Source organism: Clarias gariepinus, chromosome 11 (assembly GCF_024256425.1).
Source record: "Clarias gariepinus isolate MV-2021 ecotype Netherlands chromosome 11, CGAR_prim_01v2, whole genome shotgun sequence".
NCBI classification, from domain to species: Eukaryota; Metazoa; Chordata; class Actinopteri; order Siluriformes; family Clariidae; genus Clarias; species Clarias gariepinus.
Genome location: NC_071110.1, coordinates 13531076 through 13544623, shown reverse-complemented (window position 1 = coordinate 13544623; position 13548 = coordinate 13531076). Strand labels below are relative to the sequence as shown.

Below are 13548 nucleotides of genomic sequence, written 5' to 3'. Positions count from 1 at the left end.
CTCTTCAGCAGAGTTTTAGCCTGAGGTTCTTGTAAATCTTAACCTACAGTACTGAACTAGCATGAGGATATATTCTTGATCCAACAAAGAATATGTTCTTGATCTTAAGTTAAATGAAAGTTCAAAGAAAGTGTAACTCGCATACTTCCTCTTTCAATGATCTTGAATGCGTGTAAAGCTAGAGCAATGTAAAATGTATTGTCTGTGACAGCACTGTAGTGGTTAGCACTGTGGCCTCACGCCTCCAGGGGCCAGGGTTCAATTCCCAGTCTGTGTGTGTGGAGTTTGCTAGCTCTCCCTGTGCTTGCTGGTTTTCCTCCAGGTACTCCGGTTTACTCCCACAGGCAAAAGACATGCAAAGCAGGCTAACTGTCATTTCCAAATTCCACATAATGTGTGCATGTGTGCTTGGGGCCCTGCAATGAATTGGCACCCTGTTCAGGGTGTACCACGCCTTTTACCCTGTGATAGGCATCTTGTTTTTTTTTCTGTCAACTTATACAGGATAAGTTGTACAGATTAAGTGGGTGAGTTCACATGTTAAGCTCAATTAATGTATTAAATAAGGATAACTGAAATGAATTATGAATTTCTAAATAAAACCAACATACTGTAATAGCATAACAACATTAAACTGTATAAGCAGAATATCTTCTGATTAAGAGAAAAGCTGTAGGATATTCCATTAAACAGAACTCTTCAAAGTTACTTTACTGTAGGGTTGGATTTGGTGTAAAAAAAAATCTCTCTATTCTTTTTGTAATTAGTCAAATTTTGATGGATCAAATGTTTTTGATCCACTTATTTTGTACTTGTTTTTTTTCTACTTGCTTGTATAGCTGGTTGATGCAAGTTTCCTTTTTCTATCAAAGCAGAGAAACCACAGAGAAGGTGGAAGGGTAATGCCAAACACCTGCCTTTACATTATTAGAAATGTCAAAGATTATTTCCATGAAATCTGTGTCATTATTTTGACATTTAGATTATTTAGATGATAGTTACCTTTCCATTCCTGTAATGGAGTCTGCACCCTTTCCCACAAACAGTACAGAAGGGATTTAAAGAACCAGAAGTTTTTAATAATTGTTTGCACTAAAGGCTATAAACTAAGTATAAAATACGACAAAGCGTGAAAATAGACCATGAGAATTGCTTAAACAGTCATCACATATATTTACAATATAAATTAAAACAAAACTGTTCATTATGGTACATTCTATATATTTAAATAAGTGCATACACAAACATGTCTAGTGTTCTTTTAACATTTTCTCCAGCTCGTCTTGCCAATCAAAATGACATTCCTCCTCAAAATCCCTGTAAATTGAGAAGAAAAGAGAAGTTGTTAATAGGGAAACATGAAAGGCCAGGGAAATAGAGAAATGAAAAAAGGAAGACAGTCGTATTTAAAAAAATATATATATTTCATGGACTCACGTGTCTTCATCATCTGAACGGGGTTCCAGTCTGGTCTGGTCAGTGTGAACTTCCTCTGGACCATCTGGAACATCATTCTGCTCAGCACCTAAATGATGAAGTAGAGCTTTAGCAATTGCACAATACACACATGTAAACACGCACACTACTGTAATCTCGACATTTAAAACCTCTCAATACATAAAAAAATAATAAGAAATACTGTACTGTATGTACTTGACTCTGTGCATTAGTCTGAGTATTGGCTTGTAGTTTCAGACCACAGTGCTCTTTACGACCTCACCGTCTACTCCCTAAGAGTGTTTAGAAGCTGCCCAGAACTCTCAAAGCTTTCCCCAATTGACATTTTCACAATCACTCGTCATGTCTTTGGGCTATGGGGGTGGTTTGCGCTCACAAATGATCCCTTCCCACTAATAATCAATGCTGTAGCAAAAATTTACTAGGATCACAATTCTCATGCACTTACTGTGTCTGTGGATAATGTAGGTGTTGAAGGCGGTGCTGAGAGGAGCTTTTTCCAAGAGGCTCAAAAGTCTTTCAGGTGGATCCTTATCCCATTGCCTTCTCTCTGGTTTTTGCAATTTCATAAATCCCTCTGCTACATAGTCACAGTCATATTAACATAAAGTTAGTGATTCTTCGTCACACATTCGGTTTATACAGATAAATTAGTAAAGAATCTAACTATTTGTAGCGTTCGATGTATAATAGGAATGTACATTGGAATACTGTATTAGAAATTAGGAATTAATTTCATAGTGATAATACAGAGGAAAAAAGGAAAACTTATTCCAAATACCATGCATTATACAGTAAAACAAGAGGTTTACTAATACACTGGTGTAGTTTTATGGTTTATTTCTCCATTTTTTTTTAATACAGCACCTTTTGTGGAGTCGGACCCCTGTGTGGATGAAGTGTCACCAGAGGACATGATGTCAGCATTCCTAAAGACCTCAAGCACCGTGTTGGAGGGCTCTTTTGCCCACCTCTTTCGGTTACCCCTCTGATTCTCAGATGAATTTCTGAAATGTGTGTCTAAGCAAGAAATGAATCACTCATACACATAAAACACACAAATGCAATATTGCACTCGTTTGCAGTTGAGTGATGCAAGTTTAAAGTATTGTATTAAAGTTTCACAGTATGGTAATATCACTCCGGCTGGTACAGTAAGTAAAGTACCTTCAGCTGTAGAGGTGTTTAATAAGCTCTTCTGACCCAGAAACATAGCCACCTTCTCTCCTTCTTCTTTTCTCCACTGATTTATTCGTGTCTCTGCCGGTTCCTTGGTTTCTTTCTTGGGTGATTCCTAACAAAAACAGTAATGGTACCAGTAATGTGTACATCCTCTTACTTTTTAAATATATGAACATAAATGTAAGGATATCATTAAGGCTTCCAATTGGACTGTAGAAGCTTTGATGATACGTTCATGATGTTTGTACCTGTACACTACATGACTGTGTATGTTATTAAAAATGTAAAAAAAAAAAAAGGCAAATAATCAGTGCAAATAAGCAGGCAGATGCTGCAGTGAATAAACTGAAATATTATATAACATCTCTAATATATAAGTATTTATATAGAAGTTATTTGTATGTTATTGGACTTTAAAATGCTATTTCAGAATCTTGTGGGGAATCATATAAAAGTGAAACAGTTCAGTTCATCAAAAATTCAACATTTTTTAAAACACTATGTAAAATCAACATGCAGTACCTCTTCAGGGAGGTGTTTGTGGAGCAGTCTGGACACACGGTGGGAGCTGAGGATGGTATGTATGGAAGGCCGGTCTCTAGGGTTGGTTTTAAACATGTGTTTAATCAAGTAGTGGAGCTCATATGAAAGGTGACTGGGCAAAGGTGTGTATGTCCCACGACATACTTTTAGAATCAGACTCTTCCAGCTACGAGCCTCAAACTAAATCCAGAGCAACAGACAGTAAACAGCAAAGGTCATAGATTATATTTGTCATAATCATTTATTACCTCTTAAGAGCAAAAGGGTAAATATACACACCGGATGACGTAAAGTGCAGAGTTCATAGAGTACACAGCCTAAAGACCAGATATCACTGTAAAACACAAACACATGCATTGGCAGGGGATGAAATTACACAGACATACTTGTGTTTATGAGGTGTGACAGACTAAACTGTAAGTTCTGTACCTCTTGTTATTGTATGGTTGGTTGTCCCAGATCTCTGGAGACACATAGTACGGAGTTCCCACGTACGTCTGGGCATAACCTTTTGCACTGGTGAATATCGCAACATGACATTATTAGGATCTGTCAGGTGTCAAAAAGATGTCCCTCAAAAGAAAAACAGGGAGAAGAAACTTTTTAACAGATTACCTGTTAAGAACACATGCCGACCCAAAATCTCCCAGTTTGAGTGTGCCGTGGTCCGTAAGGAAAATGTTCTAAGCAAATCAAAAGAAAAAGAAATGTTGCAAGAGATATTGGACAAATACCAATAATTAAAAATCTATAATATGTCTGTTGTCTATTTCTTACAGCCATCATTTTTGTAATATATATTTCTGCCAATTTCCAGCATCTGACTAAATAATAGGGATGAGAATCACCACCTGATATATCACTATATCTATACGTAGTGTTTAAGATTTGATTTGTATTATAATTTTCTAAATATCACAATACTTTCTTTGTCAGATTTTGTTACAATTCTAAACAGACAAACTCCTACCGCACAGGATGCTGTGCTGTGTGAATTGTTTAAATCCCACCACCTGTTTTACAACAGAGGAACAGCAATGAGGTGATTGACCTCGACTGCAAACATATATCAAATAAAAACTAATGAAAATATAGGTGTCTGAATGGACATACTGTAAATTAATTGCCACACAAGACAATCATGAAATGCAACTAAATTGATTTCCCCCATCTCTACTAAATAAATTCCAATTCTGGTAAATTCCATTTAGACTTTGCTTGGATCCAGTTTAAAGTCATATCACATCACAATATGACACTTTCATAGTGTTTAAGATGCATCTGGTGCAGTGTTTTAGTGTCAAAAAAGACAATGAATAAACAAGATCTGATGTGATTAAGGAAAGTCTGAGGTCAGTGATATTGACTTAAATGTTATATTTATATATATATATATTCATTTGATTAGCACTTCCCCCGCCTACTGTACAGTGACATTACAAATAATATGAATGTGTAAGTAAGATAATGATTTATAGATTTGTAGGACATTGCTGTTTTGTTTTACCTTAGATTTTAAATCTCGGTGAAGCACTCGTTTGTCATGAATGTGCTTTGTGCCCAGACACATCTGCGAAAACCACCTGAGTATCTGTAAAGACAGATCATGACTACACACTTACTGTAATAATTTTGTTTTATCAATTGTGTTATTTATACTTAAATAATGATTTTACCAAATCCTCAGGAAACAGTGAGCCCTTTTGCTCCTGCATTCTTTGGAAAAGATCACCCCTGCTACAGAACTCCATAACAATATACAGATGGCCATCATCTGGAAAGAGTGATCAAAGACAGAAAGAGAGAATAAAGGTATAAGGGTTCATCCAAATGGTGTGCATGGGTCCAGATTTCCAGATGTCAGTCCAAGAGGTCAATAGCCTTACCAGGATATGAATCTTACTTAAAAAGGCTATTTGCAATTTTATGCTGCCCCCTACAGCATATGTTCTGCATACCTAGTTTATTTAGGAATAGGGCAAAATATGGAGGTCTATAATTTCCTTACAAAAAAACAAAATACAAAAAAATAAAAAATAAACCCAATTTAAGAGCTTTACTTGCTTTTCAATCAAAAGCACATATATCCTCTTTGGCATTGTAATCATTTATGCCAATCTATCGCAGGACACACACTCACACGCTCTTTCACACACTACAGGCAATTCATGCAAACTCCATACACACAGACTTGAGGCGGGAATCGAACCCAGACCCTGGAGGTGTGAGGTGACAGTTCTAACTCCAGAAATAACATATAATACAAAAAATAGTCTAGTGCAATTTGAAACACTGAGAAGTGGGAAAAAGTGACAGCAGCAATGTGTTTTTGGGGTGAAAGGAGGTGCGCAAAACTGAATTGAGATAATGAGAAGGCCCATGCAGCTAAAAATCAAAACAAGAAAACAACTTCTGGTTTGTCTTTTGGCTGTCGAGGAGTCGCCACAGCGGACCATCTGATCTGCACACAACTTGGCACAGGTTTTTGCGCCGGAAGCCCTTCCTGATGCAATCCTACCATTTTATCTGGACATGGAACTGGCACTGCATCCAGTGGCTGGGGTTTGGGCATTGGGTGGAATTTGAACATGTGCCTTCTGCATGGTACGTCAGAAACGGAGCCACCGATGCCCCTTAAGCAAGAAGACAACTGAGGTTTAAAAACAAAAACTCCCAAACCATGTCCGTCTGGCCCTGTAGAGAGGTGTTAAGGCAGTCTATGGCTCTGGAACAAATTATTTTTTCAGTCTGTGTATTGAGCAGTTGTGTGCCAGTAAACATTCACATACTCAGATATTAAAATATACTATAAAATGTGTAAATATGACCATGCACAGGATACAGACCTTCAAATGACTCTCTGAACTTCACAATATTTGGATGCTTCATTCTGGACAGGAGCACAGCCTCTGCGCGCGCGCGCTCCGCCCTGCCCCCTGCCTGTGGACATGGAGAATAAACACATGAGAGAAAAAAATCAGTGATTAAAATCTGTCATTACTATTTCAGTTTCAATATGTCAGCGAATGTTACCTTTGGCAGTCGTATTTCTTTCATAACCCATTTTACTTGATCAGGTTTGGACTGAACCAGGAGAGCACGTCCGAAAGATCCCTCACCGATGATTTTAACAACTGTGTACTGATCCATTACAAGTAGGAAGAAAAAACTGTTTCCAATTCCAAATTCCAAAAATGCCAAGTTAATCTACACATTATATTAGATTAATGTGTATATAACAGTCAGGCACTGTAAAACAAAACAAAAAAGTCAGTGCTTGCGTTGTTCTTTGTTTATTATCTGTCCTCCGATGAGAAACATGAAAAAAAACAGACATTATATTCCTGGGGGTTTTGGATATTAACACACAGGACACAATTAACACTAAGGATTAAAAAAAGAAAAAGAAAACACACACATATACACTATGACCTGCAGTTTAACGAGCTCTTACTACGTGGTATAATTCTACTTCCGTGTTATGTCGTGACGTTCACGCAATGGGCGTGGTCTTCGCTGGGCACGAGAGCTCTGCTACTCTCCGTTTACCTGTTATTCCATCAGTGCGCATGTGCAAAAACATGTGACGCCTCATTAGATTAGATTAGATTAGATTAGATTCAAATTTATTGTCATTGTGCAAAATACATGTTCAGAGACATTGAAATGTAGTTGGCATCTAAGCAGAAGTACGTAAGTGGCCTATTAACACTCACATACTCATCGTCTATACCACTTTATCCTTTATACAGGGTCACGGGGGAGGGGATAAGGTTTGGTGGATTTCCTCTGGGTGCTGCGGTTTCCTCCCACAGACCAAAGATCAAATTGGCTGTAGTGTGTGTGTGTGTGTCCTGCGATTAATCGGCATCCTGTTCAAGGTGTATCCCACCTTGTGTCAAAAGACATTATTTTAAGTTAAATAAAAGCATCTCATTATGACTAATAAAAAATCATAATAATAAAATAAAAAAATGTAATTATTGTTAATTATTTAATAATTCATCCATGCTATTTTTTTTTTTTTGAAGAAGAAGGCCAACAGGGTCAGGTTGTAACCCCCCCCCCCCCCCCCCCCCCCCATCCATGGGTAGCTCACTTTGATCTATATATAGGCTACCCTGAAATGTGTGAGAACGTTGTATTTCACTAAAATTACCAAGGTGGGCCTTGTATACGGTATGTACACCTACAATGGAAGGGGTTCAAAGTAGGAAGCTCAGCACAGTATATACTTAATCAATGATTATTCTTACTTTTGTACACCAGATGGCGTAAAAGGCATTGAAATAAAAGATCCCATCAATGGTGTGATGAGCCGCATTGTCCTTACAAATAATAAAATAATCATATATTTGCTTTTTTAAAAAAAAAACACAAGAGTGAAGAATATAAATATGATTTTTTTTCTAACATTTGCATTTCTTTGCAAGTTGTCATCATGACTTTATATGTCAGTCCTCAGTCTACTGGCGTGAAATGAATTGGTGAGGCACCCTCATTGGACATACTGTATAAGTGTGAGCTACACAACTGTTTTACAGTCTAAATTATTATATATATGATTCAAAGTCATGAGCCTGTCTTCTGTCCCTTTCTTCATTAATTTTATGATATCTGTAATCTGTACTCAAACATCTCCTGAGTAAACACCCTGCTTCCTCTCCAAATGGCACTGTAGATCCAGCTGTGTTTGTATAGGGATTTGCTTTATTTACCTGGACCGTGTATCCACTCAGGCCACATCAAGCTGCATAATCTGCATCTGATAATCTAAATGTCTGTTATAGTCTATTTTTTCTATTAACAAAGATACTAATCTATTATTGAGGTGTCATTCTTGTGTTTTAAGCATCTCTTTGACCAAATAGTAATTACAGCAATTACAACAACAACATTTAAGTTAAAAAAAATCATACAGTTTATTGTACCTATGTACTTGTTTTTTCCCCCTAAAGTGTTAATGATCAGCGTTGTGTTTTACATCATAATACAAACATTTTTAAAACACGGACAGAAAAAGATGACTCTCTTCTTTAAAGCTTAAGGTCTCGCTATAAGGCATGATAACATCGCCTGCATGTGAATAGACAGAAATGAATGTGACACATTGAGTGGTGTCACTGTAGGATTAGCAGGAATGGCATGCTGTGTATTTCAGTCTAGGTATCATGTAAAACCTTCTGTCAAGAAAAATTGGGTTTTTTTTTTTTTCAGTTTCAAATATTTCAGTCTGACATAAAGCGGCTTACAAAGGTTCTTGTGGACGCTGTATTGGATTCAAATGAGTATTCAGTTTTTCTTATTTAAATTTTTTTTGCCTGTGGTTCATTTTCATTTCCCTTACAGCATTTAAGGGAAAGCCTAAATAATATACAGACAGGTGACTAATTAAAGTGAGGGACTTTAATATATTTTACTGTATATCATCCGTTTGTAGCTGTAAGCTCCTCACCATTTTTCATCTAAATGCATGAATATGTGTAAGTCTATGTAGTGGTTTCGTCTCTTTTTTTATCCTATTACCTTTTTTAAGTAATAAGTGACCTTTCTCCAATAGAGTAGTATGAACCTAATTGCATATTTATATCACAAAAACCATTGCAGCCATGATATTTTGATGCCATTCCCCTTCTGTTGCAGTCATTTGTATTCTGTGCACTTGTTTTTCACTCCAAGTATACTCCTATTATAAATAACCACCTGTTCTGCCTTTCTGTTAAGCTGTAGGTGTACTCCTGCTGCCTGATGAGATGCTGGTTGCTGTGATGCCATGCTATGGCTGCTCCTGCAGTCTGGGTTGTTTGACTTGATCCTGATTTTTCATGTCTGCTTTTTCAACTCGAAGCATTCTGCACTTTACATGACTTTACCTATTACCAGGCTATAGACAAATTACAGTATCTCACATAATATGTAATCTTACATTAATATCTGACTCACATTAGTGGACAATCTTATTTGGAATAGCAAAGACTTGAATATAATACCTGTGCTTTCATTATGCATAAGCACAAATATTGCGGTTTGATCCCCAGCTCCCCACCAGGTTGCCATTGTTGGGCCCTTGAGCAAGGCCCTTAACTCTATCTGCTTTAGGGGCGCTGTATCATGGCTGACCCTGTGCTCTGATCCCAGTTACACTGGGATATGCAAAGAAAAAATTTCACTGTACTGTAAGGTACATGTGACAAACATGTACTTAACTTAAGTAATATGAAGTTTTGTAGCATACCAAGAGATGGCAGCACAGGAAGCACCAACCTTCTTAAGTCAGTGTGCCAAAACGCATTGTCCTGTATACTGTGTTATTCTGACCGTGTGCATTACCATGTATGCTCTTTCATCATGGACAGCAAGTTAGAACAAAGAATGAACGTGAAATTCTGCCTGAAACTGGGTAAACCTGACACAAAGATGGTTCAGCAAGTTTATGGCGATGCTGCAATGAGTCGTTCAAGGTGTTTTGAGTCGTAAACCCGCTAAAAGAATTGAAGACAAATTACCAATCACCAATGTCATCAATCACTGGAAGACAAAGAGAGATCAGGAAGTGGATTAACCGCCAAAAATGTTGAAACTTGAGCACGATGATCGTTGGAGAAAAATCCACAAAATTGCTCCCATTGCTGGTGTCCAGGCAAACTTCATGTGTGATTTGAACATGCGCCACGTTGCTGCCAAGTTCGTCTCCAGGCTGCTGACCCAGAAGCAGAAGAAACTACTGCCAAGAACTCCACCAGCGAGCCCTGGATGACCCAAGGATCACTTGCGGTGACAAAACAGTAGAAGAGCCTATTATCTCCATGACTGAAAAGGCAAGGGAGGTCCACAGCTCAACCAAGTGCATGCTCATTGTCTTTTTTGACATTCGCATTATTGTGCAATGAGAATCCGTCCCCAGGGGCCAGACCGACAATAGCAATTTCCAATGCCTGGTTTTAAGGTGTCAGAGAAAGGACGTATAGTGCAAGCGGCCGGATCTGTGGCGAACAAATCTCAAAACTTTTTGATACCCCCTTGTATTAAATTACTGACATTTTGGACATAATATGGTGTAATAATTTGTTATATTCCTGTTGAAGTTGCATCTGGAGGTACCTTTTGACTTTTCATATATATATATTTAAAGATTTTCATAGATTTCATAGAAGTGACAAAGTTATATTCATAAACAATACATTATTGTTGTATATAATAAATGTTGTCTTGATCCCCAAACTCTTATATACTCATGCTAAATATTCTGTATTCTGTATCTTAAAAGCAAACAGCAATGACTTCCTTCTCTATGTGACTGTTTACCATAAAGATTCATAATCCCACTATACGGTGTGTCACTCAAAAGTTGATGGGATTACTTTTTTTGAGTCTGTTTTCTCTCAAGCTTTTTTCTTTATGTCATCTCCAGGATTTTTTTCTTCTCCACTGCCTCCTCAGGCTTGCTCATTATCCAGCTAGATTTCTACCACTGATAAATTGAATTAAATGTGTACATAAACAGAATAACTTCTGTTTGTTCCACTAAATGTGCCATCTCTTATCTAATGATTGATTGTATATGTAGGAACTAGGTAAATTTTACCATTGCAAGAAAGTAAGGACCACCGGCACATTACAGGAACTCTCATAAATGTGTTATACTGCGCAATGAAAAGTCCTGTTTCGACTTGAACACCCCTGGTACAATTGAGACTGGATATATTTGTAGGTATTATAGCTTAGTTGTGCTGATCTTTATTTTTCAAACTGCTGAGCCATTGGTATCATATGACAAGACTTTAAAATTTCCCATTTACTGCATGCAAGAGAAAGCACTCCTGTGCATTATTGTAAATCAAGTATAAAGGGGCATTTTTATTTTTTATTGTGCACCCTTGGTCCCTGGTTGAATGCTGATTTTGTGTTACTGTCTGTGTGCTGGTTTATCTGTGCTCCCCATATGTGTGTTGGTTTCGGTTTTCAAGTTTCCTCCCACCTCTCCAAAATGACCCATTTCAAAAAGAAATTGTTCCTAGGCGTTTCAATGTAAATTCATGGTTTCCTACATCTTTCATTCCAGGCTGTAAACACTCAGGCTGAGATGGAGGATTAAACAACCCAATATGTCAGGCTATACTGCAGTTCAGATGTGTATCAGATGCCTGGTAACGATCACACACACAAAGCCCCTTTGACAGAACAGATGTTATACGACAGAGAGAGGAATACCAAAAAAAAAAACTCAGATACCTCAAACGTGAGTGAGGCAGAGTCAGACTGCACATATAAACTGTAATTTAATAAAGGGTTCAAAATAGGAACTTTGAACTTATAAGTGATGAATATGTTTATTAACTGGGTATGATATACATTTGTTAGATACTGGAGTGCGACATATAAATGCATTCGCATGCTATTATAACTGTTCAGGAAAATGAAAGAAGCAAAAGCAAAGTAAAAATGTTTCCCCAGTTTTTGAAATAAGTTAAAAGCATGTGGTCATAATTTCATTAATAATCTATTTCTAAAATCAGATCAGTAATCCAAGCACAGTAATCCATGTTTCATCTTTTATAATGCTTTATCCTGTACAGGGTCACACAGAAAAGGGCATGAACACACGGCCAATTTGGGAATGCCAACCAAGCGAATCTGCATATCTTTGGACTGTGGGAGGAAACCAGAGTACCTGGAGGAAACCCACAAACCTGAGGCAGGAATCGAACCCCTTAACCCTGGAGGTGTGAGACCACAGTGCTTTTTCATTTGTTTGTTCATTTTTCTTTTCTTCTAGCCTAAAAAGGTAGTCTGAAGTATAAGGAATGAAGAAGCACTGATATATTTGCTTCCAATTTAGTCCTATCCTGTAACTTCATCTCCTTCTCTCCATATATATATATATATATATATATATATATATATATATATATATATATATATATATATATATATATATATATATATATATATATATATTATGATCTGCCACACACACTTCAACAAGGCAGTGGTACAGTAGCTCAAACGGCAGTTATCTACTGATTGGAAGGTTGCTAGTTCATGCCCTAGCTCCACCAGATTGCGATTGGTGGGCCCTTTGTAATGTTTAGACTGAAAATAAATGTCATTGTAATGTATATGTGACAAATAAATGCCTAACTTAATTAGGAGAATGCTGTTAATTGGTTAAATCAGGTGTGGTGGGAGCTGAGACAGCATTAAAGCCTGGACCTGGACCTGGATTGAGAACCACTGGGTTAGGTTATACTGGGTAATTTGTGAAGCAGTTGCGGTGAGTCCATTACACAGTGTAATCTGCTAATGTTAGCTAGCATTTTAGTGCTTGTTTTTTATTAACAAGTCTTACTAAGTGAAGGACAAGTTAATCTAGCTAAAAGAGCACACTAGCTGTTCAATTAGTTAATGCTGCTATGAGAATGTTCTTGTGTTTAAGGGTGTCTAATTTTACCCCGGTGCAAATGGACACTGTCTATAAATCCTTTGGAGTAGAACAAACATCAGTGTAGTCAACTATGCAGCTCAAGAGAGCGCAAGAGCTTTTTAATATGGAGAACTGAAGCTCTAATCCCACATATCATGCTATTTAAATATAAAGCTCTCATCTAACAGCCAGCTGGATTAAAAATGTTACAGTTACACTTAAAATATGGTTTTCTTTGTGGTTACTGTTAAATCAAATGCTAGTAAGTTCGTCATGATTAGTAGGCCAAAGGCTGCTTGTATAATTTACGTAGGCCACAACATTTACGCTCCTCTACGTATTCAACAATCAAGATAGATATCTCTCCACACATTATCATTAACCTTCTTTTGTAAAAGATCCTGTTCGTGCCGGAGAAAGAAAGTAATCGAAGACATTTTGCAGAAAGGGCACTGCTCCATGGCTGATTGCTTCTACTGGTCATTGATTGAGAATTTCAGCCACAAACTTGTTACCTTGCAAATGCTCCAGTAATTCCCTCTGGGCAGCGAACACTTCAGATCTTCCAAGCCAGCAGCCGTAACACCTGACCTTAGTACGGTAAGGATTAACAGCAAACCTCTCCGGACTCCTAACTGAGAAATTATGTCTTTTGTTTTTCACTTCTTAAGATGAACTTGTATGCATGCGTGAAACTACAAGCTATTCATCAAGGATGGACAAGTAGAAGAAAAATATGCAGCAGTGAAAATATTGGGAAATGTATCAAAATTCAATGGTTGCCAGTGGTACCAAATACCAGTGGTTGTGGTATCAGTTTTGTATGGGTTATACACTCACCAAAGGATTATTAGGCATTGATTTAACAAGGTGCTGAAAGCATTCTCTAGAAATGTTGGCCCATTTTGATAGGATAGCATCTTGCAGTTGATGGAGATTTG

The 13548-nt window shown here is 37.4% G+C and overlaps 1 protein-coding gene across 1 annotated transcript; it reads right to left on the bottom strand.

Moving 5' to 3' along the window:
- Positions 1-1149: 1149 nt before the first annotated feature.
- On the bottom strand, positions 1150-6638 carry nek3 (NIMA related kinase 3). Its single transcript, XM_053506855.1, has 13 exons — positions 6217-6638; positions 6030-6123; positions 4860-4957; positions 4691-4774; positions 3799-3866; positions 3613-3699; positions 3463-3517; positions 3163-3363; positions 2626-2752; positions 2326-2478; positions 1907-2038; positions 1438-1525; positions 1150-1317 (listed from the first exon to the last, which is right to left on the bottom strand). The coding sequence occupies exons 1-13, from the start codon at positions 6331-6333 to the stop codon at positions 1251-1253; spliced, it is 1371 nt and encodes a 456-aa protein (XP_053362830.1). The 5' UTR covers positions 6334-6638; the 3' UTR covers positions 1150-1250.
- Positions 6639-13548: the final 6910 nt, after the last annotated feature.

Coding starts and splice junctions, on each gene's coding strand:
- nek3 (XM_053506855.1), bottom strand. CDS start 6,333: ATGGATCAGTACACAGTTGTTAAAATCATCGGTGAGGGATCTTTCGGA. Junction 3,700..3,798: donor TCGGCATGTGTTCTTAACAG/GTAATCTGTTAA, acceptor GATATTCACCAG/TGCAAAAGGTTATGCCCAGA. Junction 3,518..3,612: donor CAACCATACAATAACAAGAG/GTACAGAACTTA, acceptor TGTGTTTTACAG/TGATATCTGGTCTTTAGGCT.